Source organism: Rhodnius prolixus, unplaced genomic scaffold (genome assembly GCF_049639745.1).
Source record: "Rhodnius prolixus isolate KJV_2025 unplaced genomic scaffold, Rpr scaffold_10, whole genome shotgun sequence".
NCBI classification, from domain to species: Eukaryota; Metazoa; Arthropoda; class Insecta; order Hemiptera; family Reduviidae; genus Rhodnius; species Rhodnius prolixus.
This window is the reverse complement of record NW_027411615.1, coordinates 20958023-20979641: the sequence shown is the minus strand read 5'-3', so window position 1 is coordinate 20979641 and position 21619 is coordinate 20958023. Positions and strand designations below refer to the sequence as shown.

Sequence of the window (21619 nt, the reverse complement as noted above, 5' to 3'; positions counted from 1 at the left end):
TTCGTTGGCCCGGAGCACTGTTTTGGGGTTCCGAAGTGTGTTAAGTCTGCGTCCATTAACTTATGGGTGCAGAGTAGGTCTCAGGAGTGGTGGCGAGCCACCACTGGACAGAGACAGACGAAGGAGTTCATTAGAGGCTATTCGCCGATGCTGACTGCAGAATTAATCCGCCAAGGCTATAAGGATAATTGTGGGCGTGGTCGCCATGAAAGATCCAGCTTCTGATTAGCCAACGTAACCTCCCATAATTTACTTCTCCAGCTCTCCACTCTGATTGGTCAATTATTTAACACTAATTATTTTATAGAAAAATACAGTTTAGATTTTTTTTTACTAATTTTTCCTCCATGGAGCTATAAGGATAATTGTAGGACTAGTAAACTGGCCACTGCAGGCTCAGAAAACACATATCCAGGATCTCCACATGGGAATCCAGAACGCAAACCCGTTTAGCCTTATCCCTTCCTTGGTACACGATGTCCTACTTCTGATAGAAATCTAAGAATCATGAAATCATTCTTTGTTTTAACACGACAAAATATGGAATCATTAAAAAAACAAGCAAGCTCAACATTACAGTCTTAACTTCACAGTTAAAAATGCATAGATTTAAATTAGAGTTCAAATGTGTTTCAAATCTTTTTATTATGGTGAACTACTCGAAACATTTTGTCAGTAAACTTAGAATAAGAGTCTTTCATGACGCCCATTATCGCAAAAATATTTCATCTCAGGATTGTTTTGAATAATAAAAAAGTTTTATTATTTAATAAATAAAATTTTTTGTAGCCATATTTTTATTTGGCTAATATATAATTTCTCTCACAGACAGACACACACTTTCTCACTTGAATATATAGAAAAATCATTGCCTGTAACATATGTGTTTGATTTACTCTGCCGATCTATTTACAGGATGGAGTCAAAATTGTAACCAGTGTATTTACGCGGCAAAGTTTATACCCTAAAAGCGTGCAATTTATCGAAGGAAATAAAATACACCTGGGTAAATATGTGAAGGTTATAAGTGTGCAGGTGTTGGTTGGTGCGCACGCGCATATATATATATATATATATATATTTAAGGGAATCTGAGTGCAGAAAAAGAGAAATTTCAGTTTGTAAGTTAGTCCAAGCAACTCGGCCCTCAAGAATCCATTTTTTTTTCCCTCCCTTCCTCAAAGGGGAGACTAACCATTAGGAGGACTAGCGGAACCCCTTAACTTTGGGACCTTTCTACGCTTTATTTATTTCTTTATGCGCCATATTTCCTTATTATCCTAACTTTTGTTGATTTAGTGGCAAGGATTTTGCAATTAATTTTTGGTCTCTTAAGGTTGGAAATTAAGATTTTCATAATTATTTGAGAAGAAATAAAGCGCCCTTGGGAACACATTGTTAGTTAGACAGTTAGATAGTTTTTATTTTCACAATGACTTAATTTCTTATTGTGGTAACAAAAAGATGTTACTGTGAACACACTGTGATGTTACAAAACTTTAATTTTAACAAATAAACAATCAAGTGCCTGAGATGATGGACTAATCCAGCGTTTCCCAACCTTTTTTTGGCTCACGTACCACTTGGTAGTACATCACGCTTAATTGTACCACTTCGTAAAAATGATCTTATTTCGTGAAATTTGTTAGTCCGAGTGTGTTATTTTATTATCATCTTTAATTGTATAGGGATACAAAGTATCTGCTACAAAGGAGTTCAAGTTCATGTTCACTTTATAAATGTAAGATCTTAGTTTTAAAATTATTTTTAAGTAATTAAAATCTACGTACATATTTTTCTCTTCAAAATTACAAAGTTCTTCTTTAGGAATATTATATTTGTGCCCAAATCTTCTAAATTAATTTCTTTTAAGCATTCATCTACCTGTAAGTACCAATTAAATTTAATGTTGCTTGGATAGAGCTTACTCATTACAATCCAGTCTCTTTAAGCAGATTTTTACATAGTTATCATTTAAGTTCTGTCACATGATAATTCTAATAAATTTTCTTTATCTTTTATCGATAATGTTGTAGCTCTTCCTAAATTTTCTTTATAGAAGGGGTTTGAAATCTAGTTATCATTTGTGTTTTCAGGTTTTGGAAAATACTTCATGAAAGACAATTTTAATCCTGTTAAATGTGCTATTATATTTTCTCGTATATCTTGAGACAGCCCAACCTTATTACTGTACATATTAACAAATTTACTGTAATAACATTATTAATTAAAATAATTTTTATGTATTATAAAAAACAACGTTTCTATAATATTTTTATGCTTAAATTTTTTATGTCCGCCATTATTGATTATTTTTCGCGTACCACCAACCAGCAACACGCGTACCACAGGTTGGGAAAAAAAAATCACAAGCGTGTCTAAGAAGAATAAGCGCGACCAGAATCTAGAGCGGTTCAAGAACCTTTTATGATTCACATAAGTTCCAAAACCCAACCTGGTGAGCATATAAATATTTTACTTAACCTTTTTTTTTCCAACCCAATCAATTTTGAAAATAAATGCGATTTTTTCTCCTTTTTGTAGCCACTTTTTCAAGAATCCGACAGTTTTTGCGGTTATCCCAGACTATCAACACTAAAAGTATTTTTACTGCCCAAACTCGCAATTCACAAAGGGCGTAAAAGGGCCGGATTTAGATGAAAAGAGGCCCTAGGCTATTCCACTTATGAGGCCCTCATACAAACGAACAGACCCAATGAGACGAACGCCGAACGATCTTAACCAATATATTTTTATGTTTGTTTATTAGCCATTTGCGTAGAATTTCTCCTTATTTTCAGTTCAGTGTTTTAGTGTTCACTGTTTTTAGAATAGTGACCTTTATTTTTGCTATTTGAATTCAGGCCCCTCTTGATTTTGAGGCCCTAGGCTGAAGCCTAGTTAGCCTATAGGAATATCCAGCCCTGGGCGTGAGGATATTGTTAAGCTAACTCAAATGCCATCTTGAGTTCATCACTATAACATACACCAATGAATTTACTGCCAATTCTGCATCACCTTTGCCTGCTTCATCTTCATCAATCTCTTGTTCCACCTTGTTAATTCTCCTTCTTAGACTCTTCAATATTATCCTTTTCCAAAAACTTCAATTACAGTATGTCCGTTTGCATATCTTTCGGTTTTATCATTTTCTTCTTTTTTAAATTTGTATTTTTATACTATGCTTTTCTTTTTAGCTTTACTTCTTACCTGGTTGTCACGGTTATCTTTATTTCTTTGAACCTAACCTTCTTCCAATATTCTGTTACTAAAGCTTTGTGACATAATGTAAGGATCATCATTTCGTTTGGAAATAGTAATAAGACTTGCATCGATTTAACTAGATAAATATATCAACAACCATGGAAGACATTTTTTTCTTTTACGAAGAAAGCTCTCGGTTGGTCCACGAATCCTCATTCAATGCACTCAAACTGACCTTTCAACTTCAATGGGATATCTCCTATCCACCACCGTGCTCGTGGTACTGGAGAGCTCCTCAGCTCTCGATAAAAATCTTATCTACTAATTATGGGTGGCCATTCATCTCTTTCCTGAATTATTTTTTCTACAACAGCTGGCGATCGTCCCTAAGGAAACACATTTCAACTCTTTGTGGAATAACTCTGGTAATGATCCGATCCCAGAGGCTCGCTCGGAGCAGGCCATTACTTTGCTCAATTTTAATAAGATAAATATGGCAACCATAAAAGATATTTTTTCCATTGCAAAAACTTTACTCCCTTCGACATTAATTTCGTCAGCAGTTGCCGGTACACGTTTGTTATTACGGATTTGAACTTCGGCACCACATATTAAAATTATAGAATCTTGCATTAATAGACTTTTATTACTTGTCAGATAAATATAACAGAATTAATTATACAGAATAAATAATATTATCTAAGTATAATGAATACTATTACATTTTTCAGAAGAGTATTCAGCGTAAATACATTTGAAAATGATCTCATTTTGGTAATAAAAAGTTATATAGGATATTGCTCGCTAAAATCTAGTTCAGTATAGATTTCTTTGCTTTATCTAATCGTTTTTTTGTAAATATCAATCAAGGTCTGTTAGCATGCATGCATATTGTTAGCATGATAGATCATTCTTCTCAAAATGGTTATATACTGTAGGAACTAAACATGGCACGCACTTTACTAAAATATATTATAATAAGAGAGGTAACTGACAATATTTATTTATCTGATTGCATATTTAATTATTACCTATTAGGTAAATTACATTCGCAAGGATGTCCGTTTTTATCAAGATGAGACAAACAATCAATCTTACTCTAGTTATTACTAAGCAAACAAAAGTAAAACTTAAAAAGGGAAACATGAATTAAAAATGAAAGCTATGACATGAAATAAATTAGAGTACATACTCGTATTTCAGATTATGGCGCACAATTACAGAGTCTTTGGGCCAAGCACTTTATTATTTAAATTTTGGGATAGAATTCGCTAGATAGAACTGAGAGCTTTTCTACTTAATTTTCATTACGTTCACGGAGAATCATCTATCTTGAAGTGTCTCAAACTATCTGATATTACAAAATTGATTTCCAACATCATTTCCATTGTAATTGTGTTTCTCTTGATTTTAGTTTCATAAGAGGCGACTAAAAGAGAGATACTCGGGATCGATTATATTGATGAGCAGGTACCTGAGTAAGTGATATTCAGGCAGGATTAGGAGAGGAAAGGAATAGCCTAACTTAATTCAGTTCTGTGGAGACCCTGAGATACTTCCCTGTACAAATACTTTAATTTTTGGTGCATGCTTCCAAAGCGTAATTACGTATGACGCGGAGATATGGACCATTACCCAAACCTTTGTGCGAGAGCAATTGCTAGCGGTTGAAATTGGCATTTGGAGGCGCTTAGCAAGGAAATTCAGAAGAGAAAGAATTTAAAAAAAACCTTCCGGAAAAAATAGATAAGCTGAGGTTACGCTGGTTTGGACGTATGAAAAGAATGAGAGAAGGAAGACTACCCAGGGAAGTGAAGAGAGGGCAAAAGAAGGAAAGACCCAGAAAGAAATGGATGGACGAAGCACAAGAGAGTTTAGCTGGAAACGATTTGAAAGAAGAGCGAACCTGAAACCTGTAATCCAAGGGATACAACAAATATGCATGCTATTACGAATTAAACCCAAGATATTGGCTTCGATGTCCAGCTGTAATTTAATGCGTAATTCTTGGGCGACATATCCAAAATTATACGAGCATCTTATTATTCATTTAATGGAGAACAAAAGTAAAGCTTCTAAAAATGGAATGAAAGATCTTTCACACCCTTGTGATTATCAGTTTCTTTGTGTGAATCTACTCAATGATCGCACCCCGTTATTTATTTAATGTAAAAAATTAAATGAAATGAAAAATTCGCCGCCGCAGTCACTTGGGAGGTGCGGAAGAAATAAGTTGATTGTAGTATGGAGTATGTATGTTGATTTATAACGTGTCATCCAGCTCATAACATGTAAATCAGGAAGTTGATGCGCACTTAGAGGGTGGTAAGGTAAGTCAGAAGAGCGGGGAAGAAAGAGATATACTTGGAGTAAGACAGGGAGGACCCCCTTAAAGATGTGTTCTGAATATTTCATGGCTAAAAGAAAAAGTACAGCATGCAATAAGCATTACCATTGGGCTCGACTTGGGCTTGTCTGTAGCTAGCCAAGGTGCCCTGTACACTTCTATAACACGTCTTATATTGCACATATATGTGTTTTATTTGGTGCTGCATAAAGTACATCTCTATATGGCCGTGGTACACTGTTATTTTTTTTGTATTTTTGAACAAAGAAAACAATATCATCTTTCTGAAAGGCTGCACTTATTTAGTGGTCTACCATTACAGTTCCGCCATTCTGTAGTAAATTTTCTTCTCTAAGGAATAGCACTGTGTTTGGGGCACCAATTTCAACGAAATCGTTTGTTTTTCGGGTGATTCTAAATCGAAAATAATTTATAAATATGGAATCACAGTGCTAGATGTAAAGAAAAAGCTTGCTTATCGTGGTTTCACTTTACATCGTAATTGTTTACTTGGCAAACTCCTTCTTCTTAACCCTGCTGTCGCCTTAAATGGTAATACAGTACAACCTCGATTAACCGGGCTGACCTCCAGCTATGACCCACCCCGGAAAACTGAAATCCCGGTTAAACCGAATACGAGGTGTGTTCAAAAAGTAACGGGAATTTTCGTTTTTTGAAAAAAATATTTATTTATTCATCTACATTAATATTGTCGCCTTCAAAGTAGTCCCCTTCGCATACAATACACTTGTGCCAACGCTTTTTCCAATCCTCGAAACACTTCTGAAACTCGATCTTTGTGATAGCTTTCAGCTCTTTCAGCGATTCGCTTTTAATGTCATCTATGCTTGTAAAACGACGGCCTTTTAATGTTCTCTTTATGTTTGGAAATAGAAAAAAGTCACATGGAGCCATGTCTGGCGAATATGGAGGCTGGGGCATTGTTAAAGTTTTGTTTTTGGCCAAAAATTCACGAACAAGCAATGAAGTGTGAGCAGGTGCATTATCGTGGTGCAAAATCCATGAATTGTTTTGCCACAAATCCGGGCGTTTTTTTCGGATTGCTTCACGCAAACGGCGTTGAACTTGTAGGTAGTACTCCTTATTGATTGTTTGACCTTGTGGCAAGAATTCATGATGCACTATGCCATTAAAATCGAAGAACACAGTGAGCATAACTTTCACATTCGACCGCACTTGTCGAGCCTTTTTCGGTCTTGGCGATCCAGAATGCCTCCACTGGGACGATTGAGCCTTAGTTTCGACATCATATCCGTAAACCCATGTTTCGTCACCTGTTATAACACGTTTCAGTAGATCCGCATCGTTGTCGACTTCATTGAGTGACTCTTGAGCAACTTCCATTCTCCGCTGTTTTTGTTCGAAATTCAACAATTTTGGAACAAATTTTGCTGCCACACGTTTCATACCCAAAACATCCGAAAAAATTTCATGGCATGAGCCAATTGATATGGCAACATCATCAGCGACTTCTCTGATTGTGATTCGGCGATCGTTCATAACCATTTCTTTCACTTTTTTCACGTTTTCATCGGTTGTTGATGTGCTTGGACGTCCAGGTCGTTCGTCATCTTCAACGTTTTCGCGGCCATCTTGGAAACGCTTATACCACTCGTAAATCCTTGTTTTACTCATAGCAGACTCACCATATGCCTTATTAACATTTCACACACTTTATTTCATTTTTTACGCAAAATTTAATACAAATTCTTTGATCCATTTTTTTTAACAAACAAAAATCGCCAAGCTCGAAAAACACGTCTAACCTTAACGGCTGCCACTTAAGAAGTAAACAATGAATATTACTGAAAATTTTATCGTACTTCAGGGGCATGTGTACCAACATAATAAAAAAAAAAATTTACAATCAGACTCTCCAAACCCGCGAAATTTAAAAATTCCCGTTACTTTTTGAACACACCTTGTACACAGTATTACATAGTAATACATTACTGTTTCGTTCCAGAGATCAACTCCTATCTTAGACGGCAAACCTTTTTTTTTAATTTTTACATACATATTTTTTGTTTTTTTAAAAATTTTCATTTTTTTGACGTTCTATTTTTTGAAAAATACTTTTCAAGTGTTGTTCGCTTTTTTTTTTACCAAACGACCACTCTCTGATGAGTGTACGCAATTTAAAAAGCACAACTTTGTCACTGGTTGGAATGTCCTTATCGTGAAAAAATTCAATCAATTCAGCAACTGAATTCGATGCTGCATCCAGGGATATTCCTGGGTGATCATTCTCTTCTACAGTCGATTTCATTTCCTTCTTCTCGGATGTTCTGGACGATTTCTTCAGGACTAAGGCATGCATTCTGTGTTTTTTTTTTTACATACATACATACATAATGACCCTTCAAGAAAATCAGGTATAAAAGAGTTGCTGCCACGCCTACAATATTATGTTACATCGGAAGACAAAAAATTTTCCTGTCGCCACCCGAAAATTAACTTTTGTTTCGGCGCCAATCCAGGTGTTCTTACGTTGACTCAACATGATCCCAGTTAATCCGAATCCCGGTTACTGTATTTTAATAATAATGTAACCAATTAGGGCAATAATAACCTCACAAATTGGAAAATTAACGAGATTTTCGCGCTCAAGTTAACGCATAAACAAATAAAACAAATAAATTCAACATGTTCGCCATAATATCCGTCAATTCTAGTTGCCTGACCTAATAAAAAATTGCTTTTTGCTTTGACATTTAATTCTTTGCTTTATCAATCTATACTGACATTTACCTTATTTTTTAGGAGGGGGAATAAACAATTATTTATAAATAATATTGAATCATGTTTTTATAAGAAATACTAAATATGCTTTTTTCTAGGAACAAGAAGCCTAGAAAAATCAGGGAACCTAGTTGTGAGTAATAGGTGTTTTGTAACATTTTTAACGAATTCCCATCAGCAAAAATTGCTTTGAGCCTTCTGAACTCAGAAATAATTAATGTTAAGAAATTAGTGTATCTAGTAATTACATTAATCACAAAAAGAAATCTACATAATAAAAGGTAAGCTATTTTATGTCACTTTTTTTATGAAATGTATAATAATTAAAATATGTTGACTTGTTGGATGTATCCCGTGACCTGCACCATTTGGCACAGTTTTATCCCGGAGAACGTTAATGGACCAAGGAATTTAGACTAGATGTAATACTGTACGTGCCAAATTATCTGCATAAAACCCATATTGTTAAGATTGATTAATATTAAGCTTGGCTCATTAGAAATTTAATGGATTAGGTAATTCATTATTAATAGACTGTCCAAGTGATAGAACTGACGGCAAAGCAGGGAACATTAGCTGGTAATATACTGGGAATACTTGGCGTGCCAATCACTTAAAACTTTGACGCTTTTAGAATAAATAAAAAATAAATACAGTATTTAAACCCTTAACTGGTATCCTCTAAATTTCAACTTCAATTGGTGTCGTCGGGTCAGCTTTGACCCGAAACTTTAAATGCACATTACTTTTAAAAGGTCATTGATATTTATTAAAGTCGATTTAGTTTTTCTTAGAAAATTTATTTAGCAAACGAAAATGATGAATATTTTGTTAAATTTGTTTCATAAGATTAGGAAAAACAAAAAAGTTAAAAAATGCAAAAGTTGCAATATTTTTTTAAGTTACAAAAAAATAAGAACAAAAATAGTTATTTATTTAACAAGTGTGGAAAGTAGTACTTTTCCTCACGCGAGGCCGGGTTTGCACGCACGAGCGAGCGAAGCGAGGCGAGTGCAAATTGCTGAGTGTGAGGAAAATACTTAACACTCGAGTTAAATATTATATTTTTTCTGCATCCATTAGATTTATTAACTAATAAAATTAAAAATTTAATTTTTACAGTCTACAAAAAGTAATTTATTTATTATAAACATTTATTGTTATATTACAATTATTTATATTACTTACGTATTTACATTACTTATTACATTTTCTGCTGTTTCTTTTATTGATGGAGGAGTGTTTTCTAAACAGGCATCACTAGAATCCATTTTAAATTTCTATAAGGTAACACTATAACCTTTTTAACTGTTATAATTAAAAATATCTAATATTTATTAAAGTATTATTTTAATTTCTATATTCCTTTCAATTTTTATTTTATTATTTAATATTCGTTTTTTAATTATTTAGTTACGTTAAATAAGCTTATTAAAGTTTTACAGAAAATATTTATGTTAATAACAAAACTTCTTATATCAAGGAAGCACAAAAAAGTTTTTCCACTCACTAGTGAGGAAAGTGACACTAATGGGAATTTTTCCCCCACTAGTGTGGGAAGTTGGGCATTACACAGCTGATTTTAATTGAGTAATGAGAACTTCCCTACATGGTTGCAGAAAAAATAATATTTACTGAAAAACGTTATTTTCTTAAAGTTAGATGTTCATTCCAAGAAAAAAAAAGTCCTAAAGGAAAAAGAAATTTCCCCTATAATTCTGCAAGTACCGAATTACCATGATGCGAGTGTAACATACTTGTTTTGTTTTGGTACAAAAAACCACCGTTTTGTTGCCAGTAAAAACAAACAATGAAGTTCCGACGGTAGTTTTCTTTATTTGGAATTATATAAGAGGGGTTTTCTTTTTTCTTTTTTTCATAATGTCTCCGAGTAAGACAAATTTAGCTTTCCTAGTTCATGGACCAGCTTAACTGAACAGAACCAGTTATCAGCAATAATATTAAATATTATGCAATATTTACTGTACAGGGTGTTCAGCTTAAGTCTACCGTAACTTCGGGAGCCGATTCTGGGCATCATTTGCAACAAAAAATTTCATATAAACTATGGCTTTATTCGGCTCTGTTTTATAGATATTTTTAATTTTATGTTTTTTCAAGGTGTCACTACTTTTTAGCAAAAAGTTGCCTATATTTCTCAAACTATTAAAGCTACAGCAATTTCAATAAGCTCATTAGAAAGAAGGTTAAATTTCCTTTTAAATAAGCTAATTTGTATTCCAAAATAATAATATTAAGTATTTTACTTTGTGGCCCGAACATAAGAAATAGCAAGTTTCTAATTTGTTCCAAAAACTTTGACTTCATTTTTCTCAAAAATATTTAATATGAAAAAACCGTGCACTGTTCAGGAAAAACATCTACATACAATCACCTTTCGAAAGGTATACAATGCATAGGGGTTACTTTAAAAATTGATGCAGAAATCTGTGATTAATTGCAAAAAAGTTGGCTTCAAAATGCAGTCGGCATTATGAAAGGAATTCACCTACCATAAGAAAAATCCAGTACGATTTTTTGTAAACGTTTAATTTAACCCTCAAACCACAAGATGCGGGTCGGATCCGACCCGATGCGAAAATATATTTCCATTGTTCCCCCCATAATTAACTCTTAGCGATTAGACTCGGTATACCCTTTCTGTGAGTCCTTAGGAAGAGACCAAAGTGTTTCCGCCGATTCGGTAAGTGTCACTCCGCTCTCTAGGTCTTTATTTTTTTCAATAAGTCAGTTTCTAGGTCGGATACGACCCGACCTTGGTATTAACGTTATACCTTTAGTCCTGTACAAGTGGAATAAAAATGAAGAAAGTTACTCTGGAAATGCACGTTCGTCGTTTTTCAAGAACCTTGCGTTTGCCTTGACGCATCCTCTAATAGAAAAAAGACTGAAAAACGAGCGTTTTCCAAAGGAATTACGCCTTACGATTGGAAAGATGTTGGGAAAAGAAGAAGATTTGGGAAAAGCCAAAACCTCCGAGGATCTTAAGAGGGAAGCGCACTGTAAGAAAAGGAGGTGTGATTTTTGTGACTCCTCACGAGATAAGAAGGGGAATGCTTTATGCCTCGAGTGTAAAACGCATGTTATGTGGAGAACATAAAACAATTTATGTTCCTACTTGTTCCCATTGGTCATGACCTCATGACGAACAAACACATGAGTTTTTTCCGTAACGATGCGATAATTTAGTTACCACACAGCTATTTTACTTTAATTTTCATTCAAGCATTTTGTAAATTGTTTTATTTTTATTGAGACAAAGTTCCTTGTTCAAGTTTATTTCTTCATGTATTAGTCTATTTTAGATGCCACATGAAGAAATCATGTATTGGTGCCACAAAATTATACAATTTATTAAAAAAATTATACATTTTATAAATTATACATTTTAAATAAATGTGTTATTTTGATTTATATTTGAGTTTTTCACTGAAAGCAAGAAAATATAGTATCGGGTCGGATCCGATCCTACCTTGGTGTTCGTGTCGGGAAAATTCATCTTGTGGTTTGAGGGTTAATATTAATTTATTTAAGAACTATATTCAAAAATATAAAATTTACATTATCAATAATAAAATAAAATAGAAAGAAGTAAATGGTAAATGATGTTAAATGAGTGTTAGGTACCAATTTCGAAAGAAAGAATTTTCGTTTAACGAGTTTAGATTTGCGTGTTATTCTTTAGTTAATTAAAGAAATATGCCAAATATGTGAATAAAACACAGATTTTCTTGAACTATTCAATAAACTTTTGGAACTAGGAGGTTGTGGAGAGCTAATAAATAAGCTTGCAAAAAAAATCGAGACTTAATTTTTATTTCAATAGTTATATAAAAAATAAAAAAAATTGAGGCTAGTATTTATTACAATGCAATGACACCTCTTTCATAATAAACATGGAAGTAAACAATTAGACAATACAGGATTAGTGTCTGTCCTGGAGAAAAATAATTTATTGGAGTTTAATTTAACGATAAACATTTATAAAGAAGGCAGGAAGTGCTACTAAGAAATATATATTATGTGTTTACGCAAACAACAATATCTGATAAGCGACGTACAGTTAGGTGGAGCGGCCATCTTTAATCCAATCAGCTAACTAGAAAAGGGCAGGATTGTATGTGTGTGAGTATAAGGGGTTATATGGCGTAGTGGTTGATACAACAACATGCAATCCAGTGTTACGAGGAAATACAAACCGAAACGCATGCAATGCTGCACAACAAAAACCTTGCGCTTCCAAAACTTGTCCCCCACAAACGCCATAAAACAACACACATCCCAACTCATATATATATATATATAGTAAATAGACGCGCACATCTTGACAATTCGACAACGGGTTATATTCTCTTTACATACACGACTGTGGAAGCGCTGTATTAAGAGCCAACGAAACCCTTCATTTCAACTAACTGTGCGTGTCTTGCAGGCTGGAATGCGTGCACTGACTTGGCGCGCGCCCGTACAGTTCCCTCGTATATTTTATACATATATATATGTATATATGTCTAGGAGAGCAAAGCTTTATGGAAGTTGCAGATTGTGTGGCAGGAGAAGTTTAATGACATTGCCGTACATCAGGCATAATAAAACCATATGCCCCTTCCATCTACTCATTCTGACATTCTATGTGTTCGACGCAACAAACCTTTATCACACACAAAGCCAGAGTCATGACTATAAAGTATTCTACTTAGGCAATCTCATCCAAGCACTAAACGACATTCAGAATTTATGGCAAGCTAAAATTGCATAAGTGTTCACAGATTGCATAAAAAAAAAAGTTGTGGGTAGGAACATTTACACGATATTGTCTAACTGCAATTCTCAAAGTTTTATTCCAACCAATCAAAATTGTTAATACATTTAAATCGTTTCCCTATAATAAAAGTTATTTTGGTGCATTTTTCTCTATGTTCATCGTAATGAAATAAGGATTTAAGGTACGTGAACCCCCTTTTAAGATCTATTTTCATGATTTTTTGCACCTTAATAAATTCTTCAATTGTTTTAAGTGTCACAACTTTCTCAGAAGATTTTATGAAATTGTTTCAAATAAAAGTTATGAATCTCCATGAATGAAGCCAATAACAAATTAAAAACGAATCATTTATTTTACAAATTACAACTCCTACATATTTTGTTCATTATAAGGACAAAATGAAATAATTTTCCTTCTTCCGCACAGAAGAAACCTTTCAGAAAAACGAACATACTAAAAGAAAATCTTCGGTAACATTTTAAAAAAATTAAAACATCAATTTAATGAAGAGACACTTCTTGTTGATCGATTTTTGACCAAAAAAACTTATAACGCGATCTTCATGCATAATACAAAAGTCGAACTATCAGCGTTTTTTTTTTTTGTTTTTTTTTTTGACCATGCAAGATAATAAACATACAGACACATGTAGTGCTTTTTATAATCATTCATTTTTAATCTCAATCTTGATGGACAAAGGAACTAAACAAGGAACATCTTTAAAATCTACTAACCTTAACAGAATTCAAGTCTGCGTTAATTAAATGTAAAGCTAAATCTATAACGTAAAAGATAAAGTTCACAAAACAATCTTTTACCCGAAAAAAAAGTGGTTTTATCCGATTTTTCAAAAATAAAAGATGAACTCATGAGTTACACCTCAATGTGCAGGATTAATCATGTAGCGCTTAGCGCAGCCTGGTGTTTTATTATGTGACCTTTGGAGAAGATATTCCTAGTGAAGGTTACTGGAACTATTGAAATATTTCCTTACTTAGTCCGATTTTTAGATTTAATTTTAGAACCCATGAAGCTCAAAACTTGTCCAATTTCCACGTTAAATTACATACACATTTTGAGACTATCATAATACTTCATCTTACTGTACCAAGAGAAAAAAAGTAGATTATACCTCAAAGGAATACTGGCCTAAAGAAACTAAATGCCCTCAATTGTTAGTATTTCTTATGGAATGTTGGCGACTGTATAATGTATAGTGGACTTAAGTGTAGTTGCTTACCTCCAGTACCTCTCCACTGCAACAAGAGCTTAATAGGTGGCATTTACAAAGTGTAGTTTGCGACGACAAGGTGGGATACGCAACGGCGCCTTGAGAAAAGATAGAAAAGGTATAATCAGAAATGAACATAGTGCTGCACTCTCTGAATGAAACGCGATACTAGCTAGCTAGAGAACTCTATACATGGTTTAAGAAACTAATAACTATCTAACTAAAATTGGTATATTTAATATATCTATTACTTTTCTATTTAAAGAGTTTATACTTTCTCTTAATATTGACCTTAATGGTGGAAGAGGTGGCCTCGGTGTAGGTACTCTTGGTGAAGGTACTGGAACCATTGAAGTTTTTTTCTTTTGGGTCTTTGTTCCTCCCTTGTCCATGATGTTCTGAAAATAAATAATAAACACCTATTTAATTCAATAAAAATTAGTCTAACTACTGATAATATCCAAACATTACAATAAAACATCTATCATATTTAAGGTATATTGTATGGTAATGTTGTGTTTGATGGTGACGGTAATTTGGGCTCTACTAATTCTATTTATTTCATACCGAGTTTTAAACCATCAATAAATCTTTGCCTAGCTTTAATCCTAGAACACTTTTCAAGGCCTTTTATAGTAAATAATTAAATAATCATTTTGAATTGTAGTTTAGATGGTCGTTCTATTTGAAGGATAATCAAATTTAGGTTAATAATAAACATACAACTCTAAAATTTTTTATTACCCCTTAAGAGGGGGTAAATCTGTCGAAACGTCGGTAAAAAAAAACAAAAAATTCTTCAAAATTTTTGACCGCTCCTCACCAAGGTAATTTATTAACAATGATCGATAACCAAACCATCATCCATTATTATTCTTATTTTTTACTTATTCATTGTTTATTTACTATTTTCTTTGAGCTCTTTTGAGGCTCCCAATGGTTTTCCAATTTGGAACTGCTTATATTACTTGTCAGTTAAGATAATAAATTTAGGATCATTAATAAAGTAAAGTAATTGCCTATTTTTTTCAGGCCAATTAGGTGTTGTGGACGGAGGCGATTAGTAAACATACTTTAATTTCTTTTATTAACCATTAAATAAAATCCAAGGCCTAAGACCGGGAATCGAACCCAAGTACCACAATACATATTAGCTTTACAGCTCTCGCCTTTAACCGCTCGGCTACCGTGGCGCCTTAAGATGATAATAATAATTGTTATTATTTGTACTGAATTATTTTTAATAAGCGTCAAAATCTTAACTCATTGAAGCCAGAGAATTAATCAATGTTCTATTGTCCTACGTCCTGTGCTGTAGAAGCTAATATAGCTTGCAAGTAAAAAGGTTTGGATATATTATAGTTTTGTAGAGAAGTCCATCGTGGCATATAAGAGGTGCACTATTTATATTTTGAGTCTAATAATAAAAAAACATTAATTTGTCATTGAAAATGACTTTATTGTTTTTCAAAATATTCTCCTTTATGATCTATACACTTCTGCATGCGTTCGAAACACTTGCCAAAGCATTTTTTCCATTCCACCTGGGACACCTCCAAAACATGGTTTTTGAATGCATCAACGGCTTCTTCTGCCGACGAAAATCGTTGTCCACGTAATTTATTCTTGACGTTCGGAAACAAAAAGAAGTCATTTGGTGCCAAATCAGGAGTGTACGGCGGATGGCCCATTAATTCGATTTTTTGAGTGCTCAAATAGTCGGTTGTTAGACGAGATGTGTGACAGCTGATCCGACGGCGCTTGTTTGTTTTCCTTATTTCATCGAAGACTTCCGGCAAACAAATGGTTGTGTACCATTCAGAATTTTGTTTTGAAGTGCTTCGAGCGCAAACAACTTTTGTTGGATTTGGTTCATCTTGAAACATCCATACAGTCGACTGCTGTTTAGTTTCCGGCTCATACGCATATATCCTGTTACAATCTTATACACATCTTTTGAAGCACCGCCATTGTATTTCTTAAACATTTGTTTGCACCAATCGACACGAGCATCTTTTTGAGATTTTGTCAGATTATGTGAGGTCCAACGAGAACAAACCTTTTTCACGGCTAAATGATCATGCAATATTTTATATATCGTATGCTGGTGGAACTAATGCCTAAGGTTGCCTCAATCTCACAGTATGTCACATGACGATCTTGCATTATTAGTTTTTTGCACAGCATCAATGTTTTCTGGCACAACAACTGATTTTGGACGACCTTCACGACGACCACGATTGAATTCGTCGTACCAGCGTTTCACAGTGGCAAAGGATGGGGCTTTATCGCCAAAAGTGGAAGTAAGTTGATCGATGCACTCCTGTCTTGATAATTCACGTCGAAAGTCCGTAATAAATCATTGCACGAAAATTTTCACGAGTTAATTCCATTTTTTCGCTGAGACACAATTTTCAAGAGACTGTAAACAACACAAATCGCGCTCAAATAACAAAGCGTTCTGAAGAAGGTTATGGTCAAAAATGTCAAACTTTCAAGTGGAAACGTCAGATAGCACCTGACAACACTCAGTGTTGCCAAGGCTCAAAATATAAGTAGCGTATTTGCAGAAACTACTTACAATGATATAATTGTCGTGTATTCATTCCGTCCTAATTACTTGACATAAACCCCACCTTGAAATTAGTAAAATTAGGTAAAATCAAATAAATCATAATCTTGTTTGAAATCTACTCTCTTAACATTTAGTTGATTTAATTAGAAAGATAATGAGAGCCACAGTTTCAACTGGATTGTCTACTTCCCCTTTATTAATCCTTTACTTTATAATTAAGGCAATTTATTTAAAATATGACAGTTATTGCTCGGCGCCATTCTTGTAATAGGTGCAAATTTATTATTCTAACAAGCCATTAACTAAGACAATATCACAAGACAATCCCTTGACATTGATACAGAGGGTTATTTATAAACTCTTAAGATAAACATGGTATCTACTTAAGTGCATAATTTGTTCTAAATTCATGGAATGGCTAATGCAGTTTGTCCATTAGTTGTATAAAGACTTAATATGAAAGTGTATGTTTGTGTATATAGAACATAAAAGGGTAAAGGAAATATTGCTATCCACACAGCGACTTGCCACATTATCTTAGCAAGAGATGGACGTCATCACAAGTCTACGATCATTTATATACAACTATGACTCAACCTAAATCCCCCAACGTGGAGGTCTGTGCTTCTCAAACCCCTCTATTTTTTTTGCATCACGCCTTCCTTTTATTAATCAGATTTTATGACCCACTGGCATTCTAAATTATTACCCCTATACTAATCCTCATATGTTATCAAACTAAAGCAAAATAAATCAAATGCATCATACATTAAGGATTTATTAGTTCCTCTTTATTAGTAGGTTATTAATCTCAAATAACCTTTGTCGCAAAGTTGTATTTGTTAAACTGTATGGTCCTCACTTAACATCAAAGAATAATGTTCCGTCAAAGGGCAAGATCTATAAGGTGAGGTTTCTACACCAGAGTAGAAATTAAAATGCGAAAGAGAAATTACCGGTTTCAATTTTCCGCTTTTTAAATAATCCTTTTTTTCAATTTCTCCCTTTTGAAAAAATGGATTATAGAGTAAAGCACGTGATTTTAACCCCTCAATCTAAAAATTCCTCTGCATTTTACCTTTTATTTTCCAAATGATGGCTACTCGTTATGTTTATTTTAGCCCTGGCTTTAATAGCAGGTGTCAGAGACAGAAATAGTAGAAATCTATCCGAACTAGAAGCTAACTCGGTGTTTTCCCTTTGCATTTTACCTTTTATTTACCAAATGAAGGTTACTCGTTGTTTATTTTAGCCCTGGCCATAATAGCAGGTGTCACAGACAGAAACACAAGAAATCTAGACGAACTGGAAGCTAATTCGGTGTTTTCCCTTTGCATTTTACCTTTTATTTACCAAATAAAAGCTACTCGTTATGTTTATTTTAGCCCTGGCCATAATAGCAGGTGCCAGGGACAGAAATAGTAGAAATCTAGACGAACTGGAAGCTAATTCGGTGTTTTCCCTTTGCATTTTACTTTTTATTTACCAAATAAAGGCTACTCGTTATGTTTATTTTAGCCTTGGCCATAATAGCAGATGTCAGAGACAGAAACAGTAGAAATCTAGACGAATTGGAAGCCAATTTGTGTACACGTGTTATCAAAATATTGTAGTAAATACACCTATTTTGGATTTGATCAATCCAAAAATCACCAGTTAACAGTTTTTAGTCAGAGAAAATATTTTGGTCGAAGTAATTTTTTTTAAAATACATATATATATATAATTTGGACACAGGAAAAATATGTTTATTGAACTCTTACGACTACAATCTACATATTATAATTTTCTACTTCTGATGCACCGCACTTAGTGTATCTATCGTACAAAAAAAATGCCCAACCTCTCTACAAAACGACCCTGATTCACTTCTGCTTCTGAAGTTACTTCATTTAGGAAAAAAAAAAAAAAATTACATTCGCCACAACTCCCACGATGTTGAAGAAGATAGATTAAACTTTAAATAATTATACTTTAACCAAATTTTAAAAAGCGATGTCAGAAATAATTATAAGGTTTCAAAAAAATTGCTAATGAATCTTAAACACTTCATGGGAAATGACTAGATAATTAGGGTGTAGATATATTCCATATTTTATTATGTACTTTCTAATTTAAACAAAGCTATTACAGCAATTATTGTTAATATTTAGATCTAAAAGTAAAATGAATACTCCAATTAATTTTTTCAAGTAATGTTAATTACTTTTGACAACAATTTTTTGTTTTTCTAATTGTTTCTTGCAATGTTTTTAGTTTTATAGAAAAAATACTCATCTTTCTTCTACTAATTTTACACTCCGTAGTTATTAAAATATTAAATTATTTCAACAATTGATTCCCACGAATAAAATTCAGGTTTGTAACCGATTAAAAAGAGTAATGTAGCTATTTCAGACCATTTGTACGTATACTATATCCACTAATAGCTGTAAAATTTCTCTTCAGATGGATCATTACATTTAAACAGTGAAACGACTTTCTGATACAACAATTTACACAGGGGTAATAGACAAATTTTTCATTCGGTTGTTGTAAAAAGTTAGCGATGTAATTTTTTTCTGATTTTAAAAACATGTAATAAGTAAGGAGTTCAGTGTTTATGTTAATAGCTAAACTGAAACTACAAATGTTAAAACTGGAATGCGATAGTCACATTAACATAACTGAATGATAGTTTTGTTGAACAATATTAATAATAAACCCGCAATAAAGCTAAACAGAACTGTAAACTAAATATGTTTGTTGTACAAGAACTGAAACATAATAATAGAAACGGTTTTTTTTTTAGTTATAAAAAGTAAGAGTGACTATAAACACAACAGGGACTTAAACTTGGTGAAACACATGATTCTGATTGACTTGGTTAGCCGACATTTTATTGTTACTCGACACCGCTTGCCGGATATTTTTATCTTTTAAATAGTAAAAAAGAAAACTTTATTGCCCATGATTTAGAATTTTACTATTGAAATACTATATTTTATTTTGTAAAGATTTTTAATGGGATCATATTTAGATGAAAAAAAAAAATATTATTGCAACATATGTCTTCGTTGGTTAAACATTAAATCATGGTTTCCAAAAATGGCACTGAGCTAACTAAGGCAGTTAAAGAGAGTTTAAAATTAAATGAATAAATTAACTGAAAAAATAAAGTACGTTTACTTTTTTGGGCGGACCTGGCTTTCAACTTTTATCAGATGTTGAAGTAGGCGAAGTTAGTATTCACATATTTTTCCTTCGTATCCTAATTGGCAGGCTTCAAAGCCGTGCCAATCACTGGCAGCTAAACATAAGTTATTATCCCCTAAAAATGAGGGGATTCTCAGTTGTTACTCCTCCTATAAAGCCAACTAGTGCCTAGAAAATCCTAGTTCCATCTTTTGGAATAGCACAATGCACTGAGCACTCAGTCTAAGGCATAGTAAAGTTCCTCAATTTCCATTCACAGTCTGCCAAGCTTTCATGTCCCAGACTCAGCTTCCACATGTGACCATTGGGTAGAGAAGTCACCAGGAAACTAACTTTGGCTCACCACTCACGTAAAAAATAGCTCTTCTGATGTTCTTAGGAAGACTTTCCCATGGTCAAAGGGTATCTTGCTCTCCAGAAAAGTTCTAGGGTCTCAATCTAGATAGCCGGTAGCCAGGTATAAGGTTCCTGTTGTTCAATGTCAATCTCCCCCCACAAAGCAAGCCATACCCACATTCCTAAAATGTAGATAGAAACCACTTCAAAACATGGCTTGAATCGCCCAGAATCTCAAGGGATTGGCGGATTGAGTATACCACTTTCTAGCACCAGAACATCTTCCGATTCCTCCAGAGAGGAGTTATCCCGTGCCCAGCACCTGGTGTCACCACCATCCTGTATCCTGAACCCAGTATTTTTAAAATTAAGTGCATTATTTTCTATATAATTAATTAATTTCTTAAAAGTACAGCAAGTTACAAAGTATGTATATTTTCTTGCCCTCAAATGCAACGAACAATGTTTTTCTCCAGAAGATAAGAAGAATTAAAAGTATTAGATACTAGTAGAAAAGAAGGTAAAAAGCCTTTACACAATAATGAGTAAATAAAACTGTCCGGTAAGACAACCTCTTAAGGGTTGGTCAACAAAAAACTGTGCGAAAAAGCGTAGTATTAAAAAAACATTCTTAACATTAAAAATCTTAACGTCGTAGAAAACCTAACGATCACCGTTCCCTTCCAAATGATAAGACTCAGATGTCTAAGGCATTCTTGGTGTGTTCTCAGGATTAAGTAAGGGGTTCGTAAGACTTGTTTTCACTTAATTATTTGTATATATTAAGGATCAATTTCACCAGTCACACATGCTAAGTGATAAAAAGTATTTGTCCTTTTCTAATTGTTTACATTATGCAAAGAAATCTTCAACAAAAATGGCAAACAAGTAAAACTTCAACCGCAGAATGTAATGGAAAATAATGGTTTCATTACGAGCAAATAAACAAAAATTAATAAAGAAATGTGATAAAGCTTTTAGTAACCATTGTTTCAATGGAAGCTGCAAAATAAATGCACTATTGGCCAAATAAAGATCATATGTTTGCTACTGAAAAACATATTAAATTCCATCGTAAAGGTGATCATAAATGACTAAATTTTGATGTCAGCTTAAGTGATTTGAGACTACAAGATACGAAGAAAATTTTATTTAGAATATTGTTTATTGAAGTTCATTGGT

At 33.5% G+C, this 21619-nt stretch overlaps 2 protein-coding genes across 5 annotated transcripts in view; one reads left to right on the top strand and one right to left on the bottom strand.

The window, feature by feature from the left end:
• Positions 1-21619, bottom strand: part of LOC141456691 (kinesin-like protein CG14535) — a 483780-nt gene that overhangs the window by 432707 nt on the left and 29454 nt on the right. For all 4 annotated transcript variants that reach the window (XM_074132885.1, XM_074132886.1, XM_074132883.1 and 1 more), the window contains exon 2: positions 14623-14729. In XM_074132885.1, the coding sequence (XP_073988986.1) occupies positions 14623-14723 (101 nt within the window). In that variant the 5' untranslated portion in view covers positions 14724-14729. The remainder of the gene's footprint in view (positions 1-14622; positions 14730-21619) is intronic.
• The window catches only part of LOC141456695 (probable cytochrome P450 6a13), a 428549-nt gene that overhangs the window by 379076 nt on the left and 27854 nt on the right, over positions 1-21619 (top strand). The gene's annotated exons all lie outside the window — the stretch shown is intronic.